Here is a 27,840-nt window from a genome sequence, read left to right on the forward strand (position 1 = left end):
TCAGTTTAAAAAAATGTGAAAAAGAAAAATAACATGTTTGGTTAGGATTTTAATAGTATTCAACAATTGCCTAGCACTGGCACATTCAAGCAAGAGACATAAAGATCAACAAATGAGGAATGTGTACACTTGCATGAAGATCATATATGAATTTGATTGATATACTGACTTCTAAAACAGTTTACACACTGTTGCATTTTGAATGAACAATATCACAATACATCCTTGGAATATTAGTGGTGAAGTGATATAATGCTAAATATTTAAATATTGAGAGTTAATAGGACATTTTATAATGAATAATTTCAAATCGCCTCTCAATCTTCCAGTGTGAAGATGAACAGTGTGGTCTAACTCTCTCTAAATCTGTGAAGACAGCATCATATCCATGTCCCAAATGTTGAGCAAACCCATCTCACCCACCCACAGCCATACCCACACCCACACCCACACCCACACACACACACACTTCCAAAAAAGAGACATCATTGTCTTGATCTTGTAGCATTCTGGTGACATGGTACAAACTATAGGCCAGGGGATCTGTTTGCAGGTCTGCATGAGGAGCCAGCAATCTTGTTTGTAGCTTCATGTTACAGTCAAACAATGTTGCTTCTCAACCCAACTTCGCGTCTGCGTACTAATAATATTATCCGTCAAGAAAAACCTAGAGCAAAATTTCACCATTCACTCATTCATCTTCAACAGCACCCTTCACAGTGAGATGAGAGTCTGGGGTGTGTAACTAAAGCATGAAAAGACATGGGGGGGAGATCCACTCCTCACAGCCGCTTCTTGATGAGCTTCTCAAGCCTGCGGATGCGCGAAGACTCCTGCTCAGGTGTGGGAGCACTGAAGGACAGGCTGGGCCCGCCGTCGGACCCCGAGGGGGGGGTGGGCAGCCTCTGCCTGAAGAGGTCCAGCATGTTGCTCTGCTCACTGCGCTTCAGACCCTGGACGGCACAGTCACACACAAGGAGATCAATCAAACACTGACATATCAACAGTAAATCCACCAAAATAAATACTCATAAAGGCCTAATTTCATTCTCTTTTATTTAGGTCATAATAACAGCCTTTTAAAAGATAATGACAGGGTGATGTAAATCACCACATCATATAGAAATCATCAGCTCGATTAATGAGGGGGGGGGGGAAAAGAGAGAGAGAGAGAGAGAGAGAGAGAGAGAGAGAGAGAGAGAGAGAGAGAGAGAGAGAGAGAGAGAGAGAGAGAGAGAGAGAGAGAGAGAGAGAGAGAGAGAGAGAGAGAGAGAGAGAGAGAGAGAGAGAGAGAGAGAGAGAGAGAGAGAGAGAGAGAGAGACTTTGACTTAGCTGACCTTCATGTCCAGGATTTTCTGGAAGGTCTCAGGGTTTCCGTCAGCCAGTAGCTTGATGTAGTTGTCAACAAACACCACCGCTGGTTCATGAGGGGCCATCACTACCTGAGGAGGTGGAGGAGGAGGAGAGTTTAAAGCAGCTCCAATCCAGCCTTCCTGTGAACCAGCCTCGGCCAGAGTAGGAAAGCCTTAAATGATCCCATATGTGCAGTCCCAATGTGTGGGGAGCGGCGGGTTGGGGGGTAAAAGATAGCACGCAATTGGTTCAAGCTGTAAGCAAAACATCAGGAGTACAGGTCTATATATAGGCCTCTCGCTCTTTCTCTCTACCAATTACTCTACGCATGACTGGATGTGAATTAGCTTCCCCGGTGATTATTTTGCAATAATAATTGAGTCTTTGCAAAAAAAATTGAATAATTTGCATAGCTCAAACATAAGGAGGGCGGGATACAAAATATGGTATTAATTTGCTCCTCGGTATGCATTGTGATCCGCGGTTCCTTGTGAAGCGCCTCTGTCTCTTGTTTGCTTTGGACTCATCGTTACTCGCTAGCTAATACAATCAAAAATTAACCTTGTCTTATTGTGTTAATGTATAATCCTTACAGACTTCTGTACCTTTTAGCGTGTTGCGTATGCGTGTCAATTACCCAATCTCACTGACAAGTTGTAGCATATCAAGCCCAAATAATATTTTCTGAGTAATCACAACCGCATGTCTGTAAGTTAAACTGAAAGCAGCATTATGGACGAACTCATGAGCAGAGGACTTCCAAGGACTATCGTCACGGTTGCGGTCACTACAGCGCGATTGTTTACCGATATATGTAAGGGTTAGGGTCTTAACGTTTACTTTCGCTACTATGTTAAAATTCCCGGAAAACAATATAGGAGTAGGAAACGCTGCTGATAATAGATTAATAAGAACATGTGTGTACAATTTTCCGAAGGGCGATAATTAGTAGCACGGAACAACATGGATTAAGCATTGATTCTCCAGCGGTCTCAGGGCAGGCGAGCCGAACACATGGCCCACAGATATGTCTTTTAGAGGGGGGAAGCCCTCCACTTCCTCGCATGACAACTCTCTCCTGCTCCATGACAAAGGCACACCAATCAATCCATTCCCCCTTTTAAATTGGGGCTATGAGAAAGTGAGGCTATGGAGGCATAGGCTGTGGATAAATGGTGCGTAACGGAGGGGGGGGGGGAAGGACAGGCTGGCCAGAAACGCTCAGGATTGTGTGGAATTCTTTAGTTCCTTCCTACAACTGCCCAACTGAGTGATTTACTTAGCAACTGTCTTGGAGTGGGGCCAAGGAGAAGGCCTCGGCTAGAGGGACCTTGTAAGAAAAACCGGAGGAGGCTGGGAGAGAGACATACAGAAAGAGAGACCCTCAGAATGAAACGAGCAGCAGAATGGGAATGGGAGAAAGCAGCAGGTTGAGTAAACATAAAGACAGGGCCTGGGCCATATAGAGCGCTATCTAACAGGTCCCATGATAGGCCTCTTTACAGAGGGCGGGCAATGCTGGGACGAGCCTGACATAGGCCAAGAGGAGGCCATCTTATGAACGCCATAAAGTAGCCTACACACTAAGACCCACCATGGTGCCTCTGGTTTGCATTGTGGGAAAATCACCGCCCATCCGTCAAACTCAGTTCTGCTCAAAGTTCACTCAACTCAGGAGAGCTCAAAACAGATAGAACCAAAATCTCAGTGAGAGTAATTGTGAATTGCTCATCCCGACTCACTCAGTGGAGGAGTTCCTAAATTGACACCAGCTCTGTGCGCCTGAAAGCAGACATGTCTTTAACAGGCTTTGGGTCTCGGCAGCTGTGACAGAGTTTGGCTCATTAATTCCTGGTAGCATGGCACTGTTTCAATGTGGAAGCAGGGGCTGGGTGCAGCTCGCTGCGACTGCTTCAAACATCAAGGTCTGCCCTACTTCACAAACACTGGGAAGGAAGAACCAGTCTCAGGGGACTCTGAAAGAGGGAAAAATAAAGGAAGGAACAGACAGCGTGAACCGTGCATGCGTCTGTAAGTAAACACATGGGGTTAAATGTGGAGGAGGAAACCAGCGACAGCTCATAAGGGTTGGGTAGGAATCCATTAGTTACATACAACCCCCCCCCTCTTGGGTACCATCAGTAAATCTGTGAATGAGGCCCATTAGCCGAATCCCATTTGCAATTATTAATGTAGAATCAATGTTGCCTGCATCTAGGGCAGCGGCCGGGTGCTGATGGTGGTACTGGTGGTTGTACTGGTGGTGGTGGTGATGAGTCACAATGATGTAAACATTTCCTATCATGTGCCGGAGTCATGGACATTGACATACAGTATAGATGTGTGCATTCCCTCCTTTTCCAACATATTGCTTTCCTGTGTGCATGCGTGCGTGCGTGCGTGCGTGCGTGCGTGCGTCCGTTGTAAACTAATGTGAAAGGGCCCAGTTTATGGAAAAATGCTCATTAAAAAAGGTCCACTTCATGCAGTGTTGGGTGAATCCATAATTGAGGAGTTATTCTTCCTAAAAACAAACTGATGTGTGTGATGATGATGATGCCTTGTGCATTTGCTTTACCGTCAGCCTCACGAGTCAAACCACAAACACTCACACAATAGGGTTAATTGAGCATATTGTTTCTTAGACCCGCAGTTTCTAGAGTCTATGGAAAAAGTGGTGAGCTGCAGACTGGGCCAGCGGACTGTTGGCCAGAGCTCAGAACAGCCACGTTTGTGTTTTAAAGGACTATGTAAGGACTTATACATTCAACACATTCGCTGAACTCTGTGCAGACAGACACACATATTTATTTGTTAGCTGTGAGGGAGAGGGGCTGAGTAGAACATGAAGGTCTTCCCAATCAGGGTCTTGGTATTGAACTTGAATCCTCCTCTCCTCTGCTTGTAGTCTCTCCCCCTACTACCCTCATGAGGAGACACACAGAAACCTATGTTTCTTTATGTATTGCAATCAACTCATTCGCTAAACTCTTTTCTTTCAAGCAAAGCTATATACTAACAATTGAAACAGTTTAAAAGCAGTCGAGTGGTTTTACTTTGATTGGCACTTAATCATTTGAATGTTTGAATTAGTTTGCATTCAGTATGCCCATACTGGGTGGTGTTAGTAGTTACCGAGTTCATCCATACCCCCACTGGCTGGGAAGGCATATTGCCCACCGCAGGCATAAATCAACCGTTGTAGAAGCGCAATGTTTGGCTGCCCCACGCTGCGTGACTCACAAGAACTACGACGACTCATCACACCTGCTGTTATTCTCAAAACAAGTCACACTAACAAAGCTTATGGTAGAATGTCCCTGAAAACATACAACTTGTTCAAGACTCGCAGCGCAAACAATATTTTTGAAGCATGATTATGCTACACTCTGATTAAATAATAAAAAAGTCCCTATGTAGGTGAACTGTAATCTCTGGTAACTATTTCAAATGTAAAGTAGATAATTTTGTTATTTAATCCAATTTTGCATCCATTTTATGGCACTTTCAAATCCCATGATGCACCATTATATCAATAGTACAACACTACAAACTGCAGGTAGTGGAAATTAACCATAAAGTCTTGCAAAGATTTACCTAAAAAAATACAGGCTCCCCTTAACACATACTCAAGTGCATTCTCTGTTTCAATTCCGAATTCCAGCATACTACACTTTCAGAGATCCAAACGACGTTAGGAAACAGAAACCTAGGGAAGGTTCCCGGGAGACCTTGGCTCTCACCTTCAGGATCATCTCGGCCCTGGTCATGCCCTTCACCACGATCTTGGTGTAGCTGGCGGGGGCCTTACGGTGGACCTGGGAGCCAATGGAGGGCAGGTCCAGCAGGACCGTCTTCAGGGAGTGGGTGTCCAGGAGCAGCTGGTGAAGGGAGCACACAGATGGTCAGCCGTTGCAGGAGGGTCTCCTAAAAGACAACCTCAGGTATGAGGTTCATGACCTCGCAGACCTCCCAGACGAGTCAATCTAACACAACACTGGGACAGTGGCAACAAGTGCAACATGATGTGTTTGTTAGCCGAGTTTTATATAATGTATTACGTTGTTTTTCTTTGTGGATATGTGGAACAATATGGACAGGGCTCGGCTAGGTAGGTAGAGCAGGTTGACTTGTAACCAGAAGTTGGCTGCATGGTTGACTCCACCGTCGGTGTGTCAATATGTTTATTAACTCGCTCTGGATAAAAATGTAAAATGTAAATGCAAATGTAAATGATCTCTGTTACCTGTTCAGCACCAACCATGCTGATTGGCTTACACCTGAACAGGTGGTTGATGAACTTGGGGATGAAAGAGCTGGAGACGAGAGACGGAAGAGAGCAGATCAGGTCAGCTTCATGGTTCATAATGGCCGCAGGGGAGTCGGCTTGAACTGCTTCAGAGTATTGACTTTGGAAACATGTTTTAACCAGTTTGTTTTAAAATGATCCATTTAGCGACCAGGCGAGTGCAACCTGTCGGAAACATAAGCTGTGTGTGTGAGTAAGGGACTTGTGAACTGTCCCTGTTGTACATGCGTTATTCTCTCTGAGCACCGTAACTGTACTGTACTTTGTGAACTTGATGCAGAACTGTGTGAAGTATTTGCGCGTTGAGGCCAGGTTGTCCCGGATGATGGGCACGTTCTGCTTGATGTGCATGATGACCGACGTGACGTAGGGACTCTGGTCCCCCACGTGCTCCACGCTCTGCCAGGGCATCTGGAGGGACAGGGGAGCCGATGGAGAGCAACCCATTAGGCTGGATGTACATATAAAGTTACACACATACACACACACACCTACCTCACATGCACAGATTTCTTAAGCCCGTATTCAGGTCGGGTGAAATTGGGGATACACTTTGTTGAGATGCACATATTTTTTCGAAGCACTGCGGTCCCTGAAATATTTCACAGTTAAACTAGACAAACAGATTCACATTCCTTTCAAGGGTGGTGTCGGCCATGCGGGACACAAGCATCTGACCACACACGGTTAGGAGGAGGAGGAGGAGCAGGAGGTGAAGATCAAACCATCCAACCCCCCTAATGCTCAAGCAAGCAGTATTCACACGAAGAGCCGAGAGACCTCCTTTATGACATTCTGTGTGGGTTGGGTTTGTGTGGGTGTCTGTGTGCCGGGTGGGGCAGCCCTCTGCTACCTTGCTCATGGCGGTGAGAGCTGGGTCACAGGCAGCATCCAGGTCCTGTACTAGCAGCTGGATGCTGTTGGAGATCACCCTGAGGACCCAAGAGGAGACCACGTCGGCTTAGATGTAAACACTGGACTGGTTGAAAGGGCGGCAATGGCCCAGGAGATGGGGCGGGTTGACTGGTAAACGGGAGGTTGTAATTTCGATCCCCAGCTCCTCCTAGCCTGATGTTTCCCTGAGTAAGGTACCCTGACTGCTCCCGACGAGCTGGCTTTGTCCCTGGGTGGTTGACTCCGCCGTCGGTGTGAATGTGTGAATGAATGGTTGTAAGTCGCTTTGGATAAAAGCGCCAGCAAAATGCCCTAAATGTAAAATGTAAATGGTTGTTCAAGGGAGTGGTGGGCTTGAGGGTGCACTGTATGGAGCCTGGGGGGGGGACAATGGGGGGGGACAATGAAACAATGGAGTGAACAGGAAAGGGATTAAGGGCTCTTACGTGCTGAAGGTATCCATCTCCCCAGTCAGGTTAATCCTCTCCACCAGGACTTTGTCCACCTTTTCTTTGAGCTTCTCCTCCAGCTAGAGGACACACACACACACACACACACACACACACACACACACACACACACACACACACACACACACACACACACACACACACACACACACACACACACACACACACACACACACACACAATTAGATTGAAAAAAGTATTGTATTGAGTGGATACCCATGATTATACAGAACAATTATTAATCAGCACCAGTGGACATGTAGAAGTGTCCTCTATGTGTGTTTATGTTGTAAGATGAAGCAGTTCAATGTTGCATCGTATTCCACATGAGTTGACTACATCCAGGCTGTGTGTTGCATGTTGAGTGTGGACACAATCAGTGAGGACACTCTCAGAGTGCTGTCACATTGAGTTCCCTACAAGTCCTGAAGCAACAGGGGTTTCAATACATTCTCGTTCCATGAATAAACAAGCAGGGGAGTGGGGTACATGCAATGCGTGTGAATGTACTTCCTGCATTACATGTGAGCTGTGCCTGCTGCGTGGTGGGCGTGAATGTGAGGAATGTGTAGTAAATGTGTGGTGAATGTGTAATGAATGTGTGGTGATGAATGTGTACTGAAGGTGCACCCTGCCTGCTGCGTGGTGGCCAGGCAGTACTCGGCGGTGCTGAGGATGCTACAGATGAGGCAGAGCTCGTCCACAGTAAACTTGGCTGCCTCCGATCCCTCCTTCTCCTTCAGCAGACTGCTGATGGTGAGTCCTCCGCTGCTGCTGCTGGTCCTGATGGGAGGGAGGGAGGGAGAGAAGAGAGGGTCCAGGGTGATTTCCCACATGACAGAGAAACCAATATTGGCTCAAGAACCAGCAGCAGATATGAGGAACTGCTGCAGGGTTGTAAATGTGAAATATATTAGTGTGTGTGCGTGTGTGTGTGTGTGTGTGTGTGTGTGTGTGTGTGTGTGTGTGTGTGTGTGTGTGTGTGTGTGTGTGTGTGTGTGTGTGTGTGTGTGTGTGTGTGTGTGTGTGTGTGTGTGTGTGTGTGATGAAAACAAGGCTTCTAATCAAAAACACTTTCTGCTCTGTGATTCGGGCCATACTTATATGGTAGGATAATCGTTATGGCTACATCTGTGTTTCGCTAGTGCAAGATGTAATTACCCCCCCACATACATATTTGAGGGAGATATTTCTGCCCATGTGTGTGTGTGTCTAAAAAAGAGGGACACACACACAAACACACAGAAAGAGACAGAGACAGACAGAGAGAGAGATGTTCTGATGTGGCCGATGGGCCAGAGATGTACAGCTGCTGGTGCAGCAGCCAAACCAGCTCCAGACCCCTAGAGCATGCAAGCGCACTAAACTTGAGACTTAAGACATTAGCCCTTAGACGGAAAGCTCAGAAACACAAAGGGCTTCCTGGGGAAGTGAAAAGCTTGGGGTGTGGCACACTTATTTGTCAAAAGTTGTAAAAACACCAACAGAATGTTAGGTACCAAAACAGATGTACACCGATTAGACTCAGGAAGCCAATAACATGGGCTGGCTTCCACGCCGGGCTTTGCTCCCCACTGATAACTATTCATAGAATGTTTTCTCTGGTAGCCGAGGGGCTGAATGGAGCAAAACGGGATGTTTAATGTTGCTTTGAGAAATGTTCCCTTTCCATTACCCTTCATTCTCATAGACTTTATCTTTAAAGGCAGCCTTTCGGTTGAAAATGTGTCTGACTGCATGTTTGAATCAATGGGCAGCATGGCCACCAATCCCTACTGAAAAGGTCTCCTTTTGACTACCTCGTCCCATTCAATCAGATGTTTAAAACCTGCCCCCGTACAGTGCTGCATGTCCTTGCTCATGGGCATCTTACTTGGGTAGGTTGCCGGACAGGATCTTCCATGCGTACTCGCGCAGATACTTCTGGAAGATGGTGGAGAGAGCAATCATGGGCTCCCCGGTGCTCAGCTGGGAGCATTGCACCATGCACTTCTTGTAGTAGACAAAGAGGTCGGCGCAGCTGGGCAGCACCGCCCCCCCCTCCTCGGGCCCCGCCTTGGGGGGCCCCTGGGCTCGGAGGTCCGCCACGAAGCGGTCAATCAGCTCGCCCAGGTTCCTGTGTGGAGGGGGAGAGATGATGGAGGGGGGGCAGACAGATATACACACACACACACACACACACACACACACACACAGTCAGACAGACACATGAACAGACACACATGAGCATGTACACACATTCACACACACAAGTGAAGATATAGACGCACACATCCAGGCGCGTACGTAGACCCAGAAGTACACACAAAATCAGACATGTGTACACATATACACACACACACACACACGTACATATCCACGCACATAAACACTCACACACAAATCCATTAAAATAAAGTGCCCCTATAAAAAATGCACTAGCCCGTAGATACCTTTAAAAACATCAACATTCATAATAACACATTGTTACATGGTATCCTCCCGAGTATCCACCCTCCCCACAACCAGCACAGGCCACAACCTTGTGACTGGCCGGCCTCCAGCAGGGCCCGGGCAGACCCACGGCCAAGAACACAACAAGCCGGCCACTGTTCTCCCCTGCCCTGTTCTGTTCGCTGGGTCTGGCTGGGGAGCCGCCTCGGAGCCGGGCTTGAAAAGGCTCCAGTGGCAGAATAGTTCAGCTCACTGTTTCCCAAGTCCCAAGGAAACCAACAGGGAAGAAAAAAGAGCCAACCCCCGCACATACACACACACGCACACACACACAGGCTAGAAAGCATTACAGTTGAGAGATCCAAGAGATTGCAAGGAAGGCAATCCCACGCCTGTGCCCTCGTTCCTGGGGACACGACTGTGACTAAGAGGGAAAGGTCAAGAGGGTGGAAGAGATCATAAAAGCAAAGGAAAAAAAAAATTACAAAGAAAGAAATACAGGAGGATGAAAAGGTTTGAAAAGAGGGAGAAAGAGGGATACATGAGATAGAGGAAGGAACCAAACGCACATACGTGTGCGTTTGGTGAGCCTGTGAACTGGTGACTGACCTGTCCTGGGACTCGATGTAGACGTAGAGGTGGGGTTCAAAGCACTTGGACACAATGCCGTGGAAGGGGTTGTCCGGGGCCTTGGGCTTCCTGGGCTGGGTGTGGGGGGGGAAGAATCGCCAGTGGGTTAAAAAATGTGCAGTGTTCAGTATGCTGTTGCACTGTAAACCCATTCGCACATTCAGAGATTGCTGCTCACTCTCCCTTTAGCAATCGGAGGGGGGAAAGGTCACGAGAGATGGAAGAGGTGTTGAGCTGAGAGACGGAGCGGTGGAAGAGGACGAGGGAAGATTCTCTTTTAGAACACAATGGAATCTGTGGTCCATTGGACCGCAACTGGAACCGGGTGACCTCATCTGATCTGACCCAATCTAGTCCAATCTTACACAACCAAATCTAATCTAAACCAATACTATCTAACTTTACTATAATTTAATTTAATCTCACCTAAATCAGATGTTACCTAATCTAATTGAACCTATTATAATCAAATGTATCTATTTTAATCGAATCGAATGTGATCTAAAATAATCATCTCATCTGCACTGATTGCCTACAGGGTGGTTCTTGTTAATGCTGGGTAAAAAGAGTGAACAAAGCTTTACTTTAAATCAGTAGATGTATTGATCTGGCTGGAATACAAAAAAGATTCCAAGCTTTACTATAAATCAGTGTGTCGTCGTATCGCTCTGGGAGGAACACACACAGGAAACATAAACCGGCAGATCGGCGACGACTCCGCCTTCCACTGAAACATACGATGCATCCCACAACACACAAAGCAGCAGGAGATGAGAGGGTCGTTGTTAAAGAGTTGCAACTATCAAAGGTCAGAGGAGGCCAGGGGGGTCAGGGGGGGTCCACTCACACGGTCCAGGTCCTCCTCCTTCTCGGAGCCCGGGTCGTCCGCAGCCTCGTCCTCCAGGAAGGGGTTGGTGGACTGCAGTGGGCTGTCGGCCTTCTTCTGCTTTCCAGACCAACAAGGGGATTGTCACAACGATAAGCCTCAACCAGTAAAGGTTAAACGGACTGCATTTATACAGCGCTATTCAAACCAGAGGCCACTGAAAGTGCTTTACAATATTGCCTCACATTCAACCATTCATGCACAATTTCACACACTGACGGTGGTGTCAACCACACAGGGTGACAGCCAGCTCGTCGGTAAACAGTTAGGGTGAGGTGCCTCGCTCAGGGACACCTCGACACTCTCGGGTACACACTAGCAACTTCCCGGTGACCAGCCAACCTGCTCTACCTCCTGAGCTACATGCCACATGCCGTGGGATGAGCATGGCTCGATTTTAACCATTAGACTCGATTGCAAGATGCAGGGTAACCTAATGGTGTTGCCGCTAACATCGGACCCCCTGTAACAACGTGACTTAAGAACATGAGGAGGCAGAGATGTGGAGGACGGGGGGCCCTCTGTTGAAGCCAGGGTTTCAGCGCACAGAGCTGAGCTAAGCTTTCCTTAATATTAACCCACCTTGACCTTTAGACTTTTAGGGCATTTGGGCTTTTATCCAAAGTGACTTAAAACGGTTCATAGAAACAGGACACGAGTCAACCATGCCAGCTCGGAGGGAGCAGTTAGGGTAAGGTGTCTTGCTCAGGGACACATTGACAATCAAGTAGGAGGAGCCGGGGATGGAATTAGAAACCTTTGGGTTACAAGTCAACCTGCTCTACCTACCAAGCTAAGCCGACCCCTACCCCAACCCCCGACCAACAGGCACTTTTATACAACAGCATGGACAGACCTTCTGTGCCATCTGGGTTTCACTGTAAATAAAGATTGCCTAACAATTTGTTGGCATTAGGGGATAGGTATATACATTTTGTATCTTGAGTGTGAGTGGCTGCTTGTGCATGTGTGTTCTTACCCCTGGGACATCGGTCAGGGTGCATCCGGTGAAGCGCTTGGCCAGCAGGCCCTCAAAGTTGGTGGTCCTCTGGATGGCGAAGAGCAGCAGCTTCACCTCGATCTCTTTAGCCCGCGTCCGCATCACTTTGGCCAGCTCCACCCTGAGGGACACACACACACACACACACACACACACACACACACACACACACACACACACACACACACACACACACACACACACACACACACACACACACACACACACACACACACACACACACACACACACACAGCCTGCTCTGTGATTCGGGCCATACTTATATGGTAGGATAATTGTTATGGCTACAAGTGCAAGAGTGCTTCAAATGCTGTACTTTCTTGGTCTTTGATGTATAAGGTACATCTTATCTTTATCTTTACCAAGTTAGCCGCAGATCACTAATAAGTATCATGCACGTAACACTATTTCTATTTCCATTGTGATTGAGTGAGAGAACGAGAGCGAGAGTGAGAGCAAAAGTCCACCTGGTGATGTGGCAGAACTCCACGGCGATGCGCTCTGTCATGCACCACTCCTCGGGGAACATGTGGCCGTACTTCTCCTCATAGTCCACCAGCTGCCGCTTGAGCCATGCGTAGCGCCGGTCGATCTTGTCCAGCCATGCCACCTGCACCCCCACCCCATTGGGGAGGGGAGAGAGACAGGGAAAGACTCTAATGGAGCTGTAGCAGGTCAGCAGGCCGGCTGATAGAGGAAGGCTGAAGGGGATTTATAATGTCTATGTAACGGAGCTTGTCCCCATCATATATATTATATATTGTGAAGATGGTTCATTTTTATGGACTTGGATGGCACATGACATGATATTTGTACATATCACATACAAGATTCATACTATTCAACCTTCCAAGTATGAATCATTTAGCTAATTATAGTTGGATCTTGGAAAATGTTTTCCAGTAACAAAAGTTTATCTAGACATGTCCCTCACAGAGACGACTTTAACTAAGTGTTACTCCTAGTTCTCCAGTTCCCCTCATGCTACCCTAACTGAGCTCTAAAGACCATCTATTCTGTTGTTTGAGGGCCTACCCGTCGCCCCGATCCAGCTCACATCCCCCTGATCTGCCCCGTACTCACGTCCTGGTTCTCCTGGAAGAGCACCAGGTACTCTGAGAGGTGTTGCCGGATGAACTTCTTGATAATCTCTTGTCGAATGCGGGGGTCCAGCACGTTAGCCACCAGACAGGCGTCCCTCAGCACATTACTGGGACCCCCACTTCTCTGTCCAGAGGGGAGGAACGCAGTACACGGCGGGTTTAGATCACAGCTCAGCTGGGATTTTTGTGATGGCATTCCAAATGCGATAGTGCATTAAATACAGCCGGTAAAGCCGTAGCATACAGGAGGAAGTATCAATATGAATAAAAGATTGTGATGTTTGCAGATGGCACATCAGTTTGTTTACCTTGGACCCTTGGGAGGGGAAAGCCTCTTCAAAATCAGCCAGGATTTGTGTTCCCAGCTCACTCTGTGCTGCCTTCACTCTGAACAGAACAGGGACAGAATGATAAGACACACTGGTGTCCTTCCCAGGAAGCCATCCTTCGCGGCAAAAGCGCCAATTAGGATGTGCTGGTATATGATGTGCTGGTCTATTATGTGCTGGTCTTTGATGTGCTGGTCTATGATGTGTTGTTCTATGATGAGCTGGTCTATGATGTGCTGGTTTATGATGTTTTGGTCTATGATGTTTTGGTCTATGATGTGCTGGTCTATGAAGTGCATCCAGCGCACGCAAACAATAATGCCACCACTCATCTCAACACAACCACTACAGGAGTTATTATATTTGTGCCCCCTTTTGTGTGCGTGCATGCATGTGTGTGCGTGTCAATGATGATGCCCACAGCACTGGCTGTTAGAGACAGGGAGTTCTTTATGTGAAGCGAGGCCTCTTGTCTATTTCCTGGTGTGCCAGTCCTTGGCCGGGGGCCCGGTGTGTGGCTCCAGGCGGCTGTGCGGCCCCCCAGATCAGCCAGGGCCAGCGGGAACACCACTAGAGTAAACACGCGGGCGGAGGAGCCCCGGTGAGGTGAGGGGGAGATTGATGAGGAGACCGATGCCAAGGGCTTGGCAGAGACCTCTGGCCTGTCCCTCTCTCTGCCTCTCTCTCGGTGAGGGCTCTCAAGGCCTGCGTCGGGTACATTATCTCGTTAGTGTGCCTGTGTGCGTTATTAAACAGTGAGGTTGCTTATTATCCAGCGCTAATGTATTGTGTCTAATACCCAGTCTAGTGTGACTAATACACATGCTAATATCCAGGCCGTTGTGGTTAACGTACACGCTAAATGTCTTCTCCCTCTGCGGACTCGGCTGATGGTTTCTCATTAACTCTCTAAGCACTAGTCCTGCACGGACGCATCTCCACCTCCACTCCAGGCTCATCACTGTGTGGATCGCTGTACGTTACTGTGGGTGAGGATCGCTGTAAGCGACTGTAGGTGCTGATCTCACTGTAAGTGACTCGGTCTGCGTGCGTCCGTGTGTATCTCACTCTAAGTGACTGTGTGTGTGTGTATCTGTGTATCTCACTTTAAGTGACTCAGTGTGCATGTGGTGCGTCTGTGTATCTCACTCTAAGTGACTCAGTGTGCATGCGTGTGTCTGTGTATCACACTCTCAGTGACTGTGTGTGTGTGTATGTGTGTGTGTATCTGTGTACCTCACTTTAAGTGACTCAGTGTGCATGTGGTGTGTGTGTATCTCACTCTAAGTGACTGTGTGTGTGTGTGTGTGTGTGTGTGTGTGTGTGTGTGTGTGTGTGTGTGTGTGTGTGTGTGTGTGTGTGTGTGTGTGTGTGTGTGTGTGTGTGTGTGTGTTCTCTGATTCCCACCTCCACCCTCACACATAGCATAACTCCATCCGTTCTAGTTTATACTGGGTGGGGACAGTGAGCCTGATCGCAAAAAGGGCCCGACAGGCTCCTGACTGATTACTTATTAGAAGGGGAAGAAATAACGAGCACAAACAACACTGAAGGAAGCGGTCCGAGTCTTCGAAAAGCGTGGTCGACCAAAGGCGTGTATTTGATCTGTTGTAGGGTCACATTGATAGCGAGAATATTCTCAGGTTTATTCCTTCCTCAGTGGAAAACGTAACTCACTGCTAGAAATGTATTCTGGTAGATACTGATGCAACGCGCCAAGTACAAACTGCAATCTACGACAATCCTCTGGACACATTCTTAGTACTCACATAAACTCAAATTGATACGATTACATCACTTTAGTGGGCTCCCTGAAGGGAACCCAGTCTAGACCATTCCTTCCGTTCACGTATTTGTATGCATGTAGGCGCTTATGTGTGCTTGTGTCTCTCTATGTGTGCGTCGCTCTCTGTGCTTGTGTGTGCGTGTGTGTGTGTAAAGAGGAAGTAAGTTCAAATATAAACAGGAAGCAATTTTCTAAATAACTCTTGATTCCCTGCCATATAATAGGTTTGGGAGCGGACCACCTGAAGAGCTGCCTATTATATCATTTGTGAAACCACATTTTGTGAAAGCATCGTGCTTCGGGAGGAACCTCCGCGGCCCACCAACAGCCTGCTTGCACGAAGACGGCAAACTAAAATATTCCACCTTTTATAGCGTGTAGATTGAATTGTTTCGCCAACCAAACAGGCATTGAGCTCAATCAAACAACTGTGTGTATATGTGTATGTGAGTTATGGTGTGGGTATTATGGTGTTTGTGTGGGGGTTATTATGGTGAGTATTTTGGTGTGTGTGTGTGTGTGTGTGTGTGTGTGTGTGTGTGTGTGTGTGTGTGTGTGTGTGTGTGTGTGTGTGTGTGTGTGTTCAAGCACCAACCTCTCAGACAGCTGTCTGATCTGGGGTATTCCCATGTACTTGTGGAAGTGTTCGAGCACGTTGACCACTCCTTGCAGAAGGTTGGCCACCTCGCCGTACTGCCGCTTCCTGGTCATCGCCCTGGACACACACACACACACACACACACACACACACACACACACACACACACACACACACACACACACACACACACACACACACACACACACACACACACACACACACACACACACACACACACACACACACACACACACACATTACAGAGCGCGGTGCTAGGTCCACATTGATTGCAGAGCAAATCCCCAGCCTTGGAAACTAAATGGCTGCCTCTTCTAATTTCCAAAAAGGGATTGTGGAAATGACAGAGGAGGGGAACCTGTCTACGCCTGTATACACGCTCAAAATAATAACACTAATAGGGCTTGAAGAAAACGAATTGAACAAATGTAAATATTTGAGCATTTATTGTTCAAAGGCGTGCGTGTCATTTCCAGGAAGGAGCTTGTGGCAGGCTTATATTGGAAGTTGAACTGGCGTCCCACTGTGATGTTGTTCCCCCCCATGACCAAAATAGCAGATAGGTATCTGCTATTATTTATACCATATACCACCATATATATATATATATATATATATCGGTATTTATATTTGCATGTGTGCGGGTGTATGTTTGTGTGTGTGTGTGTGCGCACTCTAAGGAGTCCACGCCCCCGGCCAGCATGTGCAGGTGGTTGAGCGTGGTGATGGAGGTGGTGAGATGGCGCTTGGCGTGGTCCAGCTGTTTGATGTCCCTGGTAATCTCCTTGACCTATACACACACACACACACACACACACACACACACACACACACACACACACACACACACACACACACACACACACACACACACACACACACACACACACACACACACACACACACACGCAAACACACACACAATGGGCCACAGGACGCATTGTTAGGAGAGAGAGAGAACAATGTAATCAGACACACAACAAAAATAACTGAGTAAGAGAGCAGAAAAAGACACACCCGTTTGTGATTGAGATAATGAGTTAAACATGCCAGTTGAGGGTGTGCCTGCTACTGTTCGCTAGAATCACTCAACCAAAACGGCCTTCATGGGACCCCCCCCTCCACAAACACATGCTTATGCATTCATATACACAAATGCAATCACACACACACACGTACACTGTAAACCTGCATCGTTTGTGACTTCCTTCAAACATCACGGACATGGCATTACTTGGGCGCTGGCATGGGCACACACAATGAAACAAACACACATGCAAAAATGACCCACACACACACACACTCACTATTGGAAAATAGTGAGTATATTGGAAATATTTCACAAGGGTTGGAAATATTTCACAAGGGTTTTTAGGAGCCCAACCAAATGTGTGCGTTCACCATTTGTTCAGACTTCTCTGCCTTGTCCTTGATGTCTTTGATTTTGCCAAATAGTTGCTGGATGGCATTCTGGGCCTCCTCCAGAACCTGAAAGAGAGAGACCGAGACAGAGAGAGACAAGAAAGACAGAGACAGAGACAGAGACAGAGACAGAGACAGACACAGACACAGACACAGAGAGAGAGAGAGAGAGAGAGAGAGAGAGAGAGAGAGAGAGAGAGAGAGAGAGAGAGAGAGAGAGAGATGGGAGGAGAACAGCCAAGCGTTAGATGAGCAAATTAGATTACCTATACTGATACCACACCACAGTGCATAGGTACATGTATTTTATACAGGTCATTACTGTGAAGTTGGCATCAATATACATTTGCATTAAATCAGTTTGATTTTAACTATTGAGACGATACAATTAAAGATCATTTCAGATGAAATGGAAAAACATGTTATCCATGACCAACAGACTAAAAGGCTGATTATGGTCCCACGTCATGCAACGCAAGGACCAAGCAGACGCATTGACACAGTTGTGAACCTATTTTGGTTCTGCGTTGGGTTTTAGTGAGCGGACCAATCACAGCCATTGCTGCTGCGTCTCCTCGACGGAGGGTTAAAGGTCCCATGGCATGCTACTTTATGGATGCTTTAATACAGATATTAGTAGGCCCCAAACACAGTATTTGAAGACGTTCCCGAAATTCAGCTGTGGTGCAGAATTACAGACACTACGAGCCAGTCGCACATTGAGCTTTCCCCAAATGCGCCGTTTCGGTGTCTGTAGCTTTAATGCAAAGAGGAGGAGAGAGGCGGGTCAAGGAGGAGGGTGGGGGTGTGGCCCTGAGGTCGCATATTGTGTCCAAAATGTGCGATTGTGCGACTGAATTAAAAAATTTTACTGGTCACGCATGTGCGACCAGTAAATTTTTCCTTTTTTCTTTTTACACGTTAAACGGGGAAGGGCCGCGTCAACGAATCCGGATTCTTTAGCAGGCCAATGAGTGTGAGAACGAAAGGGAATGGCTACCGTTAGTGGCTAATGTGTGGAGGGGGAGGGTCCTAGAGATTAAATATCGAGCGTGCGTAAACGTTTCTCTGAGCAAACTATTGACTCATTCTTCCGACCTTCGGCTAGTGTGCCAGTGCCAGAGTCCTGCACGTGTCTTATTTTGCAAACTCGCACCCGCCCGTACCCGCAATACTCAATACTCAATTTTCATTTCCCTTCAGCACTACGTCTGGGTTTGCGGTATATTCCTGGGTTTTCTCTGTCCAAATTTTGTGCGTCCAATCAGCGAATAGAGGGAATGGCTGAGAACATTGACGTTAATGGAAATACAAGAGAGACGTCAAAGAACTGACGTGTTATTCGCCATAACACCAACAGAAAACACTTACAGCAAAAACAAACTCATATTTATGTTAAAAAAGATTTTCATGCCATGGGTAGACCTGTCACGATAACAAATTTTTATGGGCGATTAATTGCCCCAGAAATTATTGCGATAAGCGATAATATTGCTGTTTTTCAACTAATATAATGATAAAGTACACCCTTTCGAAGATCAATACATTTTTATTTTTAAAGAACACTGGAACTGGACGCCTGGAAGACATTTAAAATATCCAGAATAAATTAACAAAACAACCAAAAACTATCTATTATTAACAAAAAATGCTCTTGAATAAAAAACAAACACCACCAAAAACAATAAATAAAATTGAAACACTAAATAAAAAGGATGTAAACACGATTGCGCTTCAAAAAATAATAAACACGTGTAACGCCAGGGCTCCCCCTCCCACACAGACCATGCAACAAGTGACTGACACTTGACGAGGGGGTTTACTCGTTGTGCCCTGTAATTATGAGCCGGAGCCCGATTTCAACCCGACATTTGTTACTGAGGCCTACCCTGCTAAATATATATTATATATAATGCATAGAACGCCGGTCATTATCGGGAAAATAAGGGCTTATTTTCGATAATGACCAGCAACGTTCTATACATTATCCCGCTTATTACAAGGCTACTTGCCAAGACGAAAAAATAACTTCACATGGTGTGTCTTTTTACAATTTATTCGTTAGCAGCATTCGTAGTGTTGATCTGCAGAGAAATAGTCCGCCGTTGCTTAGCAACCGAAGACGCTGGGGTTGACAAGTTCCCGAACTACTATCTATACAAGTTAACGGAGCGTTCCACGGCATTGAGAAGACCTGTATAATTAAGGCCTATAATATTTCTGTTTATGGCATAGATTTCTTCTCAGATTAGGCCAATAAAGCAATGATTTAAAAAAAGAGTGCGAATGGAAATTATTGCGGCCGGCAAAAAATTATCGCTCATTTTAACTTATGGCGCAATTAATTGATTTATTGCATATCGCGACAGGCCTAGCCATGGGACCTTTAAATTATTTGGGAGGCGCACGTCAGGCCCTTGCGGTGGACGCAAGGAGGGTCCGTGAGCCTGTAACGGGTCCGTAACCCCGTTGCGTCGCGTGAACGTGGGACCATAATCAGCCCTTACCAGGTTGATGTTTACAGCCGATGCACCATGACCCCACTGCTGGACCGAGATACTCAACTCAATCTCAAACAACTACCCACAACTCTCCAGAACGCACACGGAATCCCTGTGTGGCAGGCCAACATGACCCGACTGTTTTATGCTCGCATCCCATGGGGGGATATATTGAGGTTTGTTACTGACTCTGGTCCACGTGAAAAACCATAAGGCCATCGCCCCGACGCCTTCTGACGGAAACGGGAGCCGTGTCCACTTGTAACGCATTAGATGGACTAATGAAGTGTACTGCTGGATATTTGATATTGTCAAGCCGTAAATTGGCATTTAGGCCATTAGTGTTAAGCTCCAACATAGTCCATGGAACAACCAGAGTCTGTTTTAACCAACATGTGGAGTAAGGCGGGCCCGGTGAGATGCCACTGAGGTCCTCCATAATGATATGGTAAGTGTGTTGTTCTAACAGTCCCCCCAACACCCGACCTGACAGCTGTTTGCTTGCTGGTGCCGGCTGAAGCTTTTACACTGTCATCCGATGCCAGGGTAATTGGCAAACAAAGTTGTGGCAGCACAGACACAAGTTTGGCTCCTTGCCTTTTCCATGGAGACACACGCGTACACTCAAGCTTGAGTGCACGCACGCACACACGCATGCATGCACATAGAATGCTAACAGCCGGCACCAGCTGCGCAAGATATTTTCCACTTTTACAAGCTTCTTCTAGACCACGGTCACCGAGAAACACACACCAGAACAACCACCCACCCACCCACCCACACCCACACCCACACGCACACCAACACAGACACACACACATTCCTACACTGGTTGTCTAGCAATCTCCATAGGATACACAGTTTCAAAGTGTTTACGGGCTGTGATCAATGCCAATGGATGTGTCGCTTCTAGTGCTCAATGGTGCTGGGACAATATAATACCACCCATCCCATACTATTGCTAGCACTGGACAACACTTTCCATGGTCATCCATAGCCTCAAGAGGCCAGAGTGAGGTGGTATCTCATCCACACGAGCCCATAGGGGCCTCCTTCTCCAACCTGAGGTGGAGGAGAGTTCAGGTCTTCACCACGTCTCTGCCCATGCACATCTGTTCTGATGACTCACTGGACAGGAGGAAAGCGAGTCCCAGGAGAAACACAACGAATAAAGGAGATTGGGGAAGCAGGCAGGGCACAGGTGGATTTGTCTCAACAAGGTTGGTAGTAGGCACCCGAATGTTTGGGTGTTAACACTGTGTCTTCAGGCAGGGTGCTATTCAACATGAAGGTGGGATACCCGTTAGTCCTTCAAGAGAAGACCCTGATCAGAGATTTACACGTCGCCCTGGAGGGTAGAGCTGCTACTGCTTCTACCACTGGTACAAATTACTCGAATTTCAGGGTTTTTTCTGACAAGTGATTAAGTTCCTCTGAAAAGATGTGATAAGAGCAGATAACTTCTGGATGCCCTCGTCACTGTGCAATCATATCCTCGCCCCCTGAGCTCCCCTATGACCAGGGAGTGTTGGGCAAAACAATACAGAGCACATGAACCAGGTGCTCCAGTGTGCTTTGATGAGCTCTAGGTAATGAGGAAGATGGCTCCCGTCACTGATCAATACATCCTGTCTCCTTTACTTCTTTGTAGCGGCTAAAATCAAGACTGTAGAGTCGCTCACCAGCTTCCGCAAAGGACTCATGACTCACTTCACTAAAAAAAAAAATAACGTACTTGCTACACAACTAAGTACTTAGTTGTGTAGCATCTTATCCTAGTTATCTTTTTTGTGTACGGGAAATGGGTTAACCTTGTGATTGTTATTGCACTTGGTTCTATCAAAATCCTTACTGTACTGACAGACAGCGACATATTGTTGTTTCTCCTTCTTCTGACAAATGTACTTAATGTATGTCGCTTCGGATAAAAGCATCGGCTTAAATGCCCTTAATGTAAATGTAAGACCGAGGGCCAAGTAGAGTAGTAACGTTTGGACTACCCCCATTATAACAAAAAAAAAAATCCCCAAAATATTGAAAGTCTATGAAAGTCGTTATTTTTTTGAATTACTTGCCATGGTATCCCTGTAAATACGGTAATAGGGTTACCCGTGGATAAGACACTGGTAGGAAGGTCGGTTGGAAGATCACAGGTGTCAGTCATGCATATTTAATGAGAATGTTTGCAAATGTGTTACAACACTCATTTCCGAAGACACCCAATCTGCACCTGACCCTCCGTTTTCTCTATCTGTCTCTTTACAGCTCCCTCCTTCTCTCTCGCCGTCCGTCTCTCTCTCTTGCATTCTGTCCTTTAATCTCATCTCAACAACTCTGTATTTTAATAAACGTTTCACTTTCCACTTCCCAAAAAATAGAAACAAGAACTTTTACCGCAGAGAAGAGTTTGTAAAAGCTCGGGTTTTGTCGAGGAAAAATTAATGCGTGATGAGTGTGTGAGACTGCATAATGTCCGCTGTCTGTTGGGGATTAAGTCGGTCTCGGCAACAGTAGCTAAGTGGGACTGACAGGACCACTGGACCAGACACACTGTGACAATATGTAGCCTGCCCTCCTCTCCATTCATAAACACCCACGGCCCTCATCCCCTCCTAGTCCCAGCCCCATCAGGTCTCGTATTACCCGGAACCGCCGCTCCCTTCTGACACACCAGCACCGAGGAAAAGAGGCGAGACGTTGTAAGGCCCGGATTTAAAAAAGGGATTCTCTGTATATTTACGGCAGGGAATTCGGTTCCCTGCCTGTGGTTTCCATACACAAGGGCGGCCTAACATGATGGCATATATCTGAGTCATCTTATCCTTTTCCATGGTACTGGTGTGCAAGACGGAAAGAGATTATGCAGGAGAAAGAGCGAGCGTTGTCTGGGTCAAAGGAAACCGTTGACGCCGTTTGTTTTTAACCGTCACGCAAATACGAGGTTTGTTCTGTGAGGCACAGACATCGAGTCTGGTGGCGTGCGTCTGTGTGGACGCAACGATCAGGCATTTTCATAGTCATAGGTTTATTTTTTTCGTTCAACAGATCTTTGAGTAAATAAAATGTCATGAATATTTAAAACATATAGGCAAATGCACGTTACAACAAGTTTATTATAAGTTGAGCCTAATGTGGTGTCTTAAATTGGACTGTTTGGCCTGACTCGCAGCCAAAAAAAGGTCAAGTATTTATCATCAAAAACAGAGGAAAGCAACCAAATATGTTCAATTTATGAAGCCAAGAACAGCTTATTCTACTTGATGAACTTATTCTACCTGATAAGGGACCAAAGTAGTTGAGTATTCTAAAAATTATAACCACAAATCTGAATTTTTTAACAAATCAATTATATACTCCTTATTGCAGCACTAATATCAACAAAATAAAATCATTGCAGAGGAACTATTTATCTCCAATGATGTATGAGGCAATCGTTTTATATAGATAATAAGTTCCCAGTACAAAAAAAAAGAAACAGGCAGGCTATAATGTAATCCTGCCTAATTAGTGATGTTTGGCTAATTAGCGACTTGCAGCTTAGCTCACCTGTCTTCCATCTTGTCCCACGTTGGTCTGGCCTCTCACCACTGTCCTGATGTTGTCATCTAGACGTCTACAAAGTTCAAAATAAAAAGAATATCACACAACATACTGTCTAAAATACCAGATCCAGGCAAGGATAATAATCAGGGATAAAGACTCACCGAATTTTGAGACGAATTTTGTTCACTACATCGTCAATATTAGCAAGTGACTGTGGAGAGATATATAGATGATTATCAGCAAAATAACGCAGACAGAGGTACGTGAGCTTTCCTCTTAAATCTGCCCCGAGAGCTTGGAGACACCCTACCAAGTTGGTCTATCAAACTGTTAAGAGATATTACCAAATCATTCAGAAGCACATATGACTATACATTACATTTATATTTAGCTGACGCTTTTATCCAAAGCAACTTACAACCATTCATTCACACATTCCCACACCGACAGCGGAGTCAACCACGCAGGGCGACAGCCAGCTCGTCAGGAGCATTCAGGGTGAGGCGTCTTGCTCGGATCTAACTAGCGACCTTCATGTTACCAGCCAACCAGCTCTCCCTCCTGATCCACTGCTGCACCACTATAAAAATCATTACATTATTATTTCTTTGTTGCAATGAATGATGGAGAGGGCTAGGGCTGGACTGGACTATATTGAAAATTGTTATATGATGATAACTATGAGGAATTTACACAATATCATTACATTCTGGTCTGACTGAGGTTCAGTACATCGAAGTATGTCTATATATGTGTATTGAATTATTCCCACACATAATAATAATAATAATAACAATAGTCAAAAGGTTGAGAATCCTCGACAACTTTAACTCTGTCAGTAGGATGAAAGCAGCGCAAAGGAAAGCAGCGCCTCCTCGTGTTGGTCGGGCACGTCAGCATGTTTTAGTGAGCAGCAACAAGTTCATGAGCATTCAGTCTCTTTCAGTTCACGACATATCACAACATTTAAAGTAATTAGAGGGACTTGTAAACCTGAACTACAAAAAAAAACTGACATACATACCAGCATCAATTTATATCGCATGGCGATTAACCAATAGTTTTGAATATCATTAGATATCTGTTGCACACTATTATATCTAGGATTGAGCTATTGGCTAATGGGGAAAAACCTGCTACCAAAAACAACCAGGGCTGTGTTTGACTCACTGCTGAAAGGTAGTGGGTTGGATTCCGCAGAACCTTTAGTCATCCCTGAGCACATCGCCTCACCTGTCCACTGACTGCCTGCATGTCTTAATGAGGAGAAAGCTGAGTACTTTGGATAACGTGTCTATTCAATAGATAGTAAACAGTAAATTACTTGAAAGATTGTATATTGTAGTGCCGCTTTAGTATAGTGATAGCAATAATATGATAGCAATAGTGAAATAGTAGTTGTAATAGTGTAGTACTAGACTATGACTACTAATACTACTACTTTAGACTAGTATTACTGTCTCTTCTACTAAGTAGTAGTAGAGGCAGTACTTGTGTAGCAGTAGTATGGGAAGCAGTAGTAATAGTGTAGTAGTAGAAGTAATAGTGAAGTAGTAGTAGTAGAAGCAGTAATAGCAACAGAAGTAGTAGTAGTAGAAGCAGCAGTAGTGATAGTAGCAAAAGCAGCAGCAGTAGTAGTAGAAGCAGTAGTAGTAGTCAGGTAAAATTAGAAGCACCACTACTATTAGGATTCTAGTAGTAGTAAAAGCATCAGCAGTAGTAGAGGAAGTATAATCAGTAGTAATAGTTCAGCAGTAGAATTAGAGTCAGTAGTAATAATAATAATAATTATTATTATTATTAATAATAATAATAATAATATAAGTGTAGTAGTACAAAATAAATTGAACATATTACACCAATTCATAAATCATTACATTGGCTCCTTGTATGTCAGAAAATGTATTGATTTTTTAAAATAATGCTGCTAACCTATAAATCCCTACATGATTTGGGCCAAAGTATATAACGAATATGCTTCCACTACATAAGCCTTATAGACCACTAAGATCTTCTGAGACCAATTTTTTAATTATCCCCAGAGTAAACACGTAATATTGCAGGATTTAGTTACTATGCACCAAATAGCTGCAATAAACTCCCTTAGGATTTAAGACTTGCCCCAACTCTGACCACTTTAAAACAGGACTGAAGACTTTTATGTTTGCAATAGCTTTCTGGTAAATCTTAAATAAATTGCACTTTCTAGTCTGCCTCGTGCTATATAAATGAACTGGCCTTGCCTTGCCTAGTAGTATAAGTAGAGGCAGGTGTAATAGTGCAATATTAGAAGGTGTCTAATAAAAGTAGAAAAAGCTATTGTATTAGCATTCTAGTAGTAGTAGTAGTAATAGCAGCAGTACTATAAGTCTTACCTGTTCGGTTGGGAACAGTGTATTAATATACTCCACAGCATTGAAGTCCGCCCTGTCCAGTGGGTCTTGGCTTGGGAAAACCTTTAAAAACAGAAACAGTTCAAAATGTTAGAGCACTGATAGAATATGTGATAAGACTGGTCTGATGTGTAACAGAAAAGGGACACCTTTAAATATGTGACATTTGACATCATCCGTGAATGACGTGATTGTGGTCTGTGTTTTCTAGTCTAAAGTTCAAGTATGTGGTTCAAGTCTGTGGTTCTCTAGACTATTGTTCTAGACTATGGTTATAGTCTATGGTTCGAGTTAGGCCATCTGGTCAGTACTGGTGCTGGACACTACAACCACATAACGGTACAAGGAATGCATTGCTTGTACATTAATAAAGGCTTCGGTTCCTTTTTATAACAGCTTGTTGTGAGATGCCTGGATCCACTGGGAACACACATCAGACACCAGGTGAGATGGTTGGTGGACCTGAGGCTACACTGGGAACACATCAGACACCAGGTGAGAGGGGTGGTGGACCTGAGGCTACACTGGGAACACATCAGACACCAGGTGAGAGGGGTGGTGGACCTGAGGCTACACTGGGAACACATTGGGAACACATCAGACACCAGGTGAGAGGTGTGGTGGACCTAAGGCTGCTCTGGTCACGTCACTACAAGGTGTTCATCTGACACACACGGGTCGAAGATCACTCACTCACCTGTTCAATCGCTAATTGCACCTCAGGAGTAAGATGCAAAATAGCCTCAAGATCCTCGGCAAACTCTAATTCTTCCTCCTCCATCATCATCCTCAAAACAACACCAGACGGGTCGACATCCACTTCCTTATTCCCAGACTTCACGAAATAACGCGAGCGTAGGAACTCTCACGTGGGTTCGCAGACTGAACATGAAGTGCGATACCGCCGCCTGCTGGCCTCTTTAGGCAATGGAAACTAATTTAGAGAACAGAGAATTTGAAGAATATAATAATATGAAACATATAATATATTATTATAATTTATTACAAGGGTCTTTTCAACGTTCCGTTCACTTGCATTGACACTTTCGGCGGTCAATTATTTTTGGATAATTCATTGGCAAGTTGGCAACGGATGAATGATGACCGCTGTCAAGGTAAACAAAAGGACTTTTTGCCTTTGGTGTCACTCCGCAGGTAGTCCGGTAACTTGACAATGTAATAAGCGGGATATGTATCAACCCAAGCTCTGTCGGTTGCTAAGCGACGACGTCAACGTCTTGGCGGACTATTTCTCTGCTGTTCAACACTATGAATGCTGGTAACAAATACATTGTAAATAAATTGTGTGTGTGTGTGTGTGTGTGTGTGTGTGTGTGTGTGTGTGTGTGTGTGTGTGTGTGTGTGTGCCTGTGAATGTGTTGGTGTGCCTGTGTGTGGGTGAGTGTGTGTATGTGTAAATGTGTGCATGTGATATTTTGTAGTCATTCATCCAGTTGGCTGTACAACAACAGGATGCAATAGCCTTTAACGATCTGTGGAAAACCCAAAAGTTAAGAAAGGAACTTGGGATGCAAACAAGATAGGAAGGTTCTTATGTATATTATATATATGGAAAGGTATTGATATTGATACTATAGATATTATATATAGATGGAAAGGTATTGATATTGATTTTATATATAGATGGAAAGGTATTGATATTGATACTATATTATGATATATGGATGGAAATGTATTGATATTGATTCAATACATATTATATAATATATAGTATATTGAATCAATATCAATACATTTCCATCTATATATCATAATATAGTATTAATATCACCTTTCTATCTATAGATAATATACGTATATAGATAGAATGGTATTGACATTGATACAATTCAATATATATCGATGGAAAAGTATTGATATTGATACAATATATATTACATATAGAAAGAAAGGTATTGATATTGATGTTGTATATTATATATAGATGGAAAGGAATTGATATAAATTATAAAGGTATTGATATTAATTAGAGCTTTCAGTTAAACGCGTTATTAACGGCGTTAACGCAAACCAATTTTAACGGCGTTAAAAAATGTATCGCGCGATTAACGCAATTATTTTATTTAACTTTATTTAATTTTTTTTTTTTCTTTGGCTCAAAACAAAGAAGCAGTAGCCTGACTGCT

The 27,840-nt window shown here is 45.1% G+C and overlaps 1 protein-coding gene across 2 annotated transcripts; it reads right to left on the reverse strand.

Annotated features, from left to right (window-relative positions):
* On the reverse strand, positions 1-26,548 carry vps53 (VPS53 subunit of GARP complex). Of its 2 annotated transcripts, none has more exons than XM_056611041.1 (22): positions 26,391-26,548; positions 25,676-25,756; positions 23,462-23,511; positions 23,304-23,370; positions 17,236-17,322; positions 16,509-16,624; positions 15,811-15,930; positions 13,409-13,487; positions 13,081-13,224; positions 12,465-12,607; positions 11,956-12,097; positions 10,938-11,033; positions 10,070-10,164; positions 8,901-9,143; positions 7,663-7,810; positions 7,004-7,086; positions 6,517-6,595; positions 5,926-6,074; positions 5,601-5,670; positions 5,098-5,235; positions 1,339-1,443; positions 1-953 (listed from the first exon to the last, which is right to left on the reverse strand). In XM_056611041.1, exons 1-22 carry the CDS (start codon positions 26,478-26,480, stop codon positions 783-785), a joined length of 2,496 nt encoding a protein of 831 aa, XP_056467016.1. In that variant the 5' UTR covers positions 26,481-26,548; the 3' UTR covers positions 1-782. The 2 variants fall into 2 exon arrangements, with proteins under 2 accessions (XP_056467016.1, XP_056467015.1); XM_056611040.1 differs by having other exon boundaries at positions 10,938-11,036; positions 26,391-26,529.
* Positions 26,549-27,840: the final 1,292 nt, after the last annotated feature.

This window comes from Gadus chalcogrammus, chromosome 16 (genome assembly GCF_026213295.1).
Source record: "Gadus chalcogrammus isolate NIFS_2021 chromosome 16, NIFS_Gcha_1.0, whole genome shotgun sequence".
NCBI classification, from domain to species: Eukaryota; Metazoa; Chordata; class Actinopteri; order Gadiformes; family Gadidae; genus Gadus; species Gadus chalcogrammus.

Bases quoted from the DNA above. Each gene is read 5' to 3' on its own strand.
- vps53 (XM_056611040.1), bottom strand. From the start codon at position 26,480: ATGATGATGGAGGAGGAAGAATTAGAGTTTGCCGAGGATCTTGAGGCT. The intron at 5,671-5,925 runs GTACAGTACAGT...TCTCGTCTCCAG, and splicing joins TTCTGCATCAAGTTCACAAA to CTCTTTCATCCCCAAGTTCA. The intron at 1,444-5,097 runs GTGAGAGCCAAG...CCACCTCCTCAG, and splicing joins GGGCCGAGATGATCCTGAAG to GTAGTGATGGCCCCTCATGA.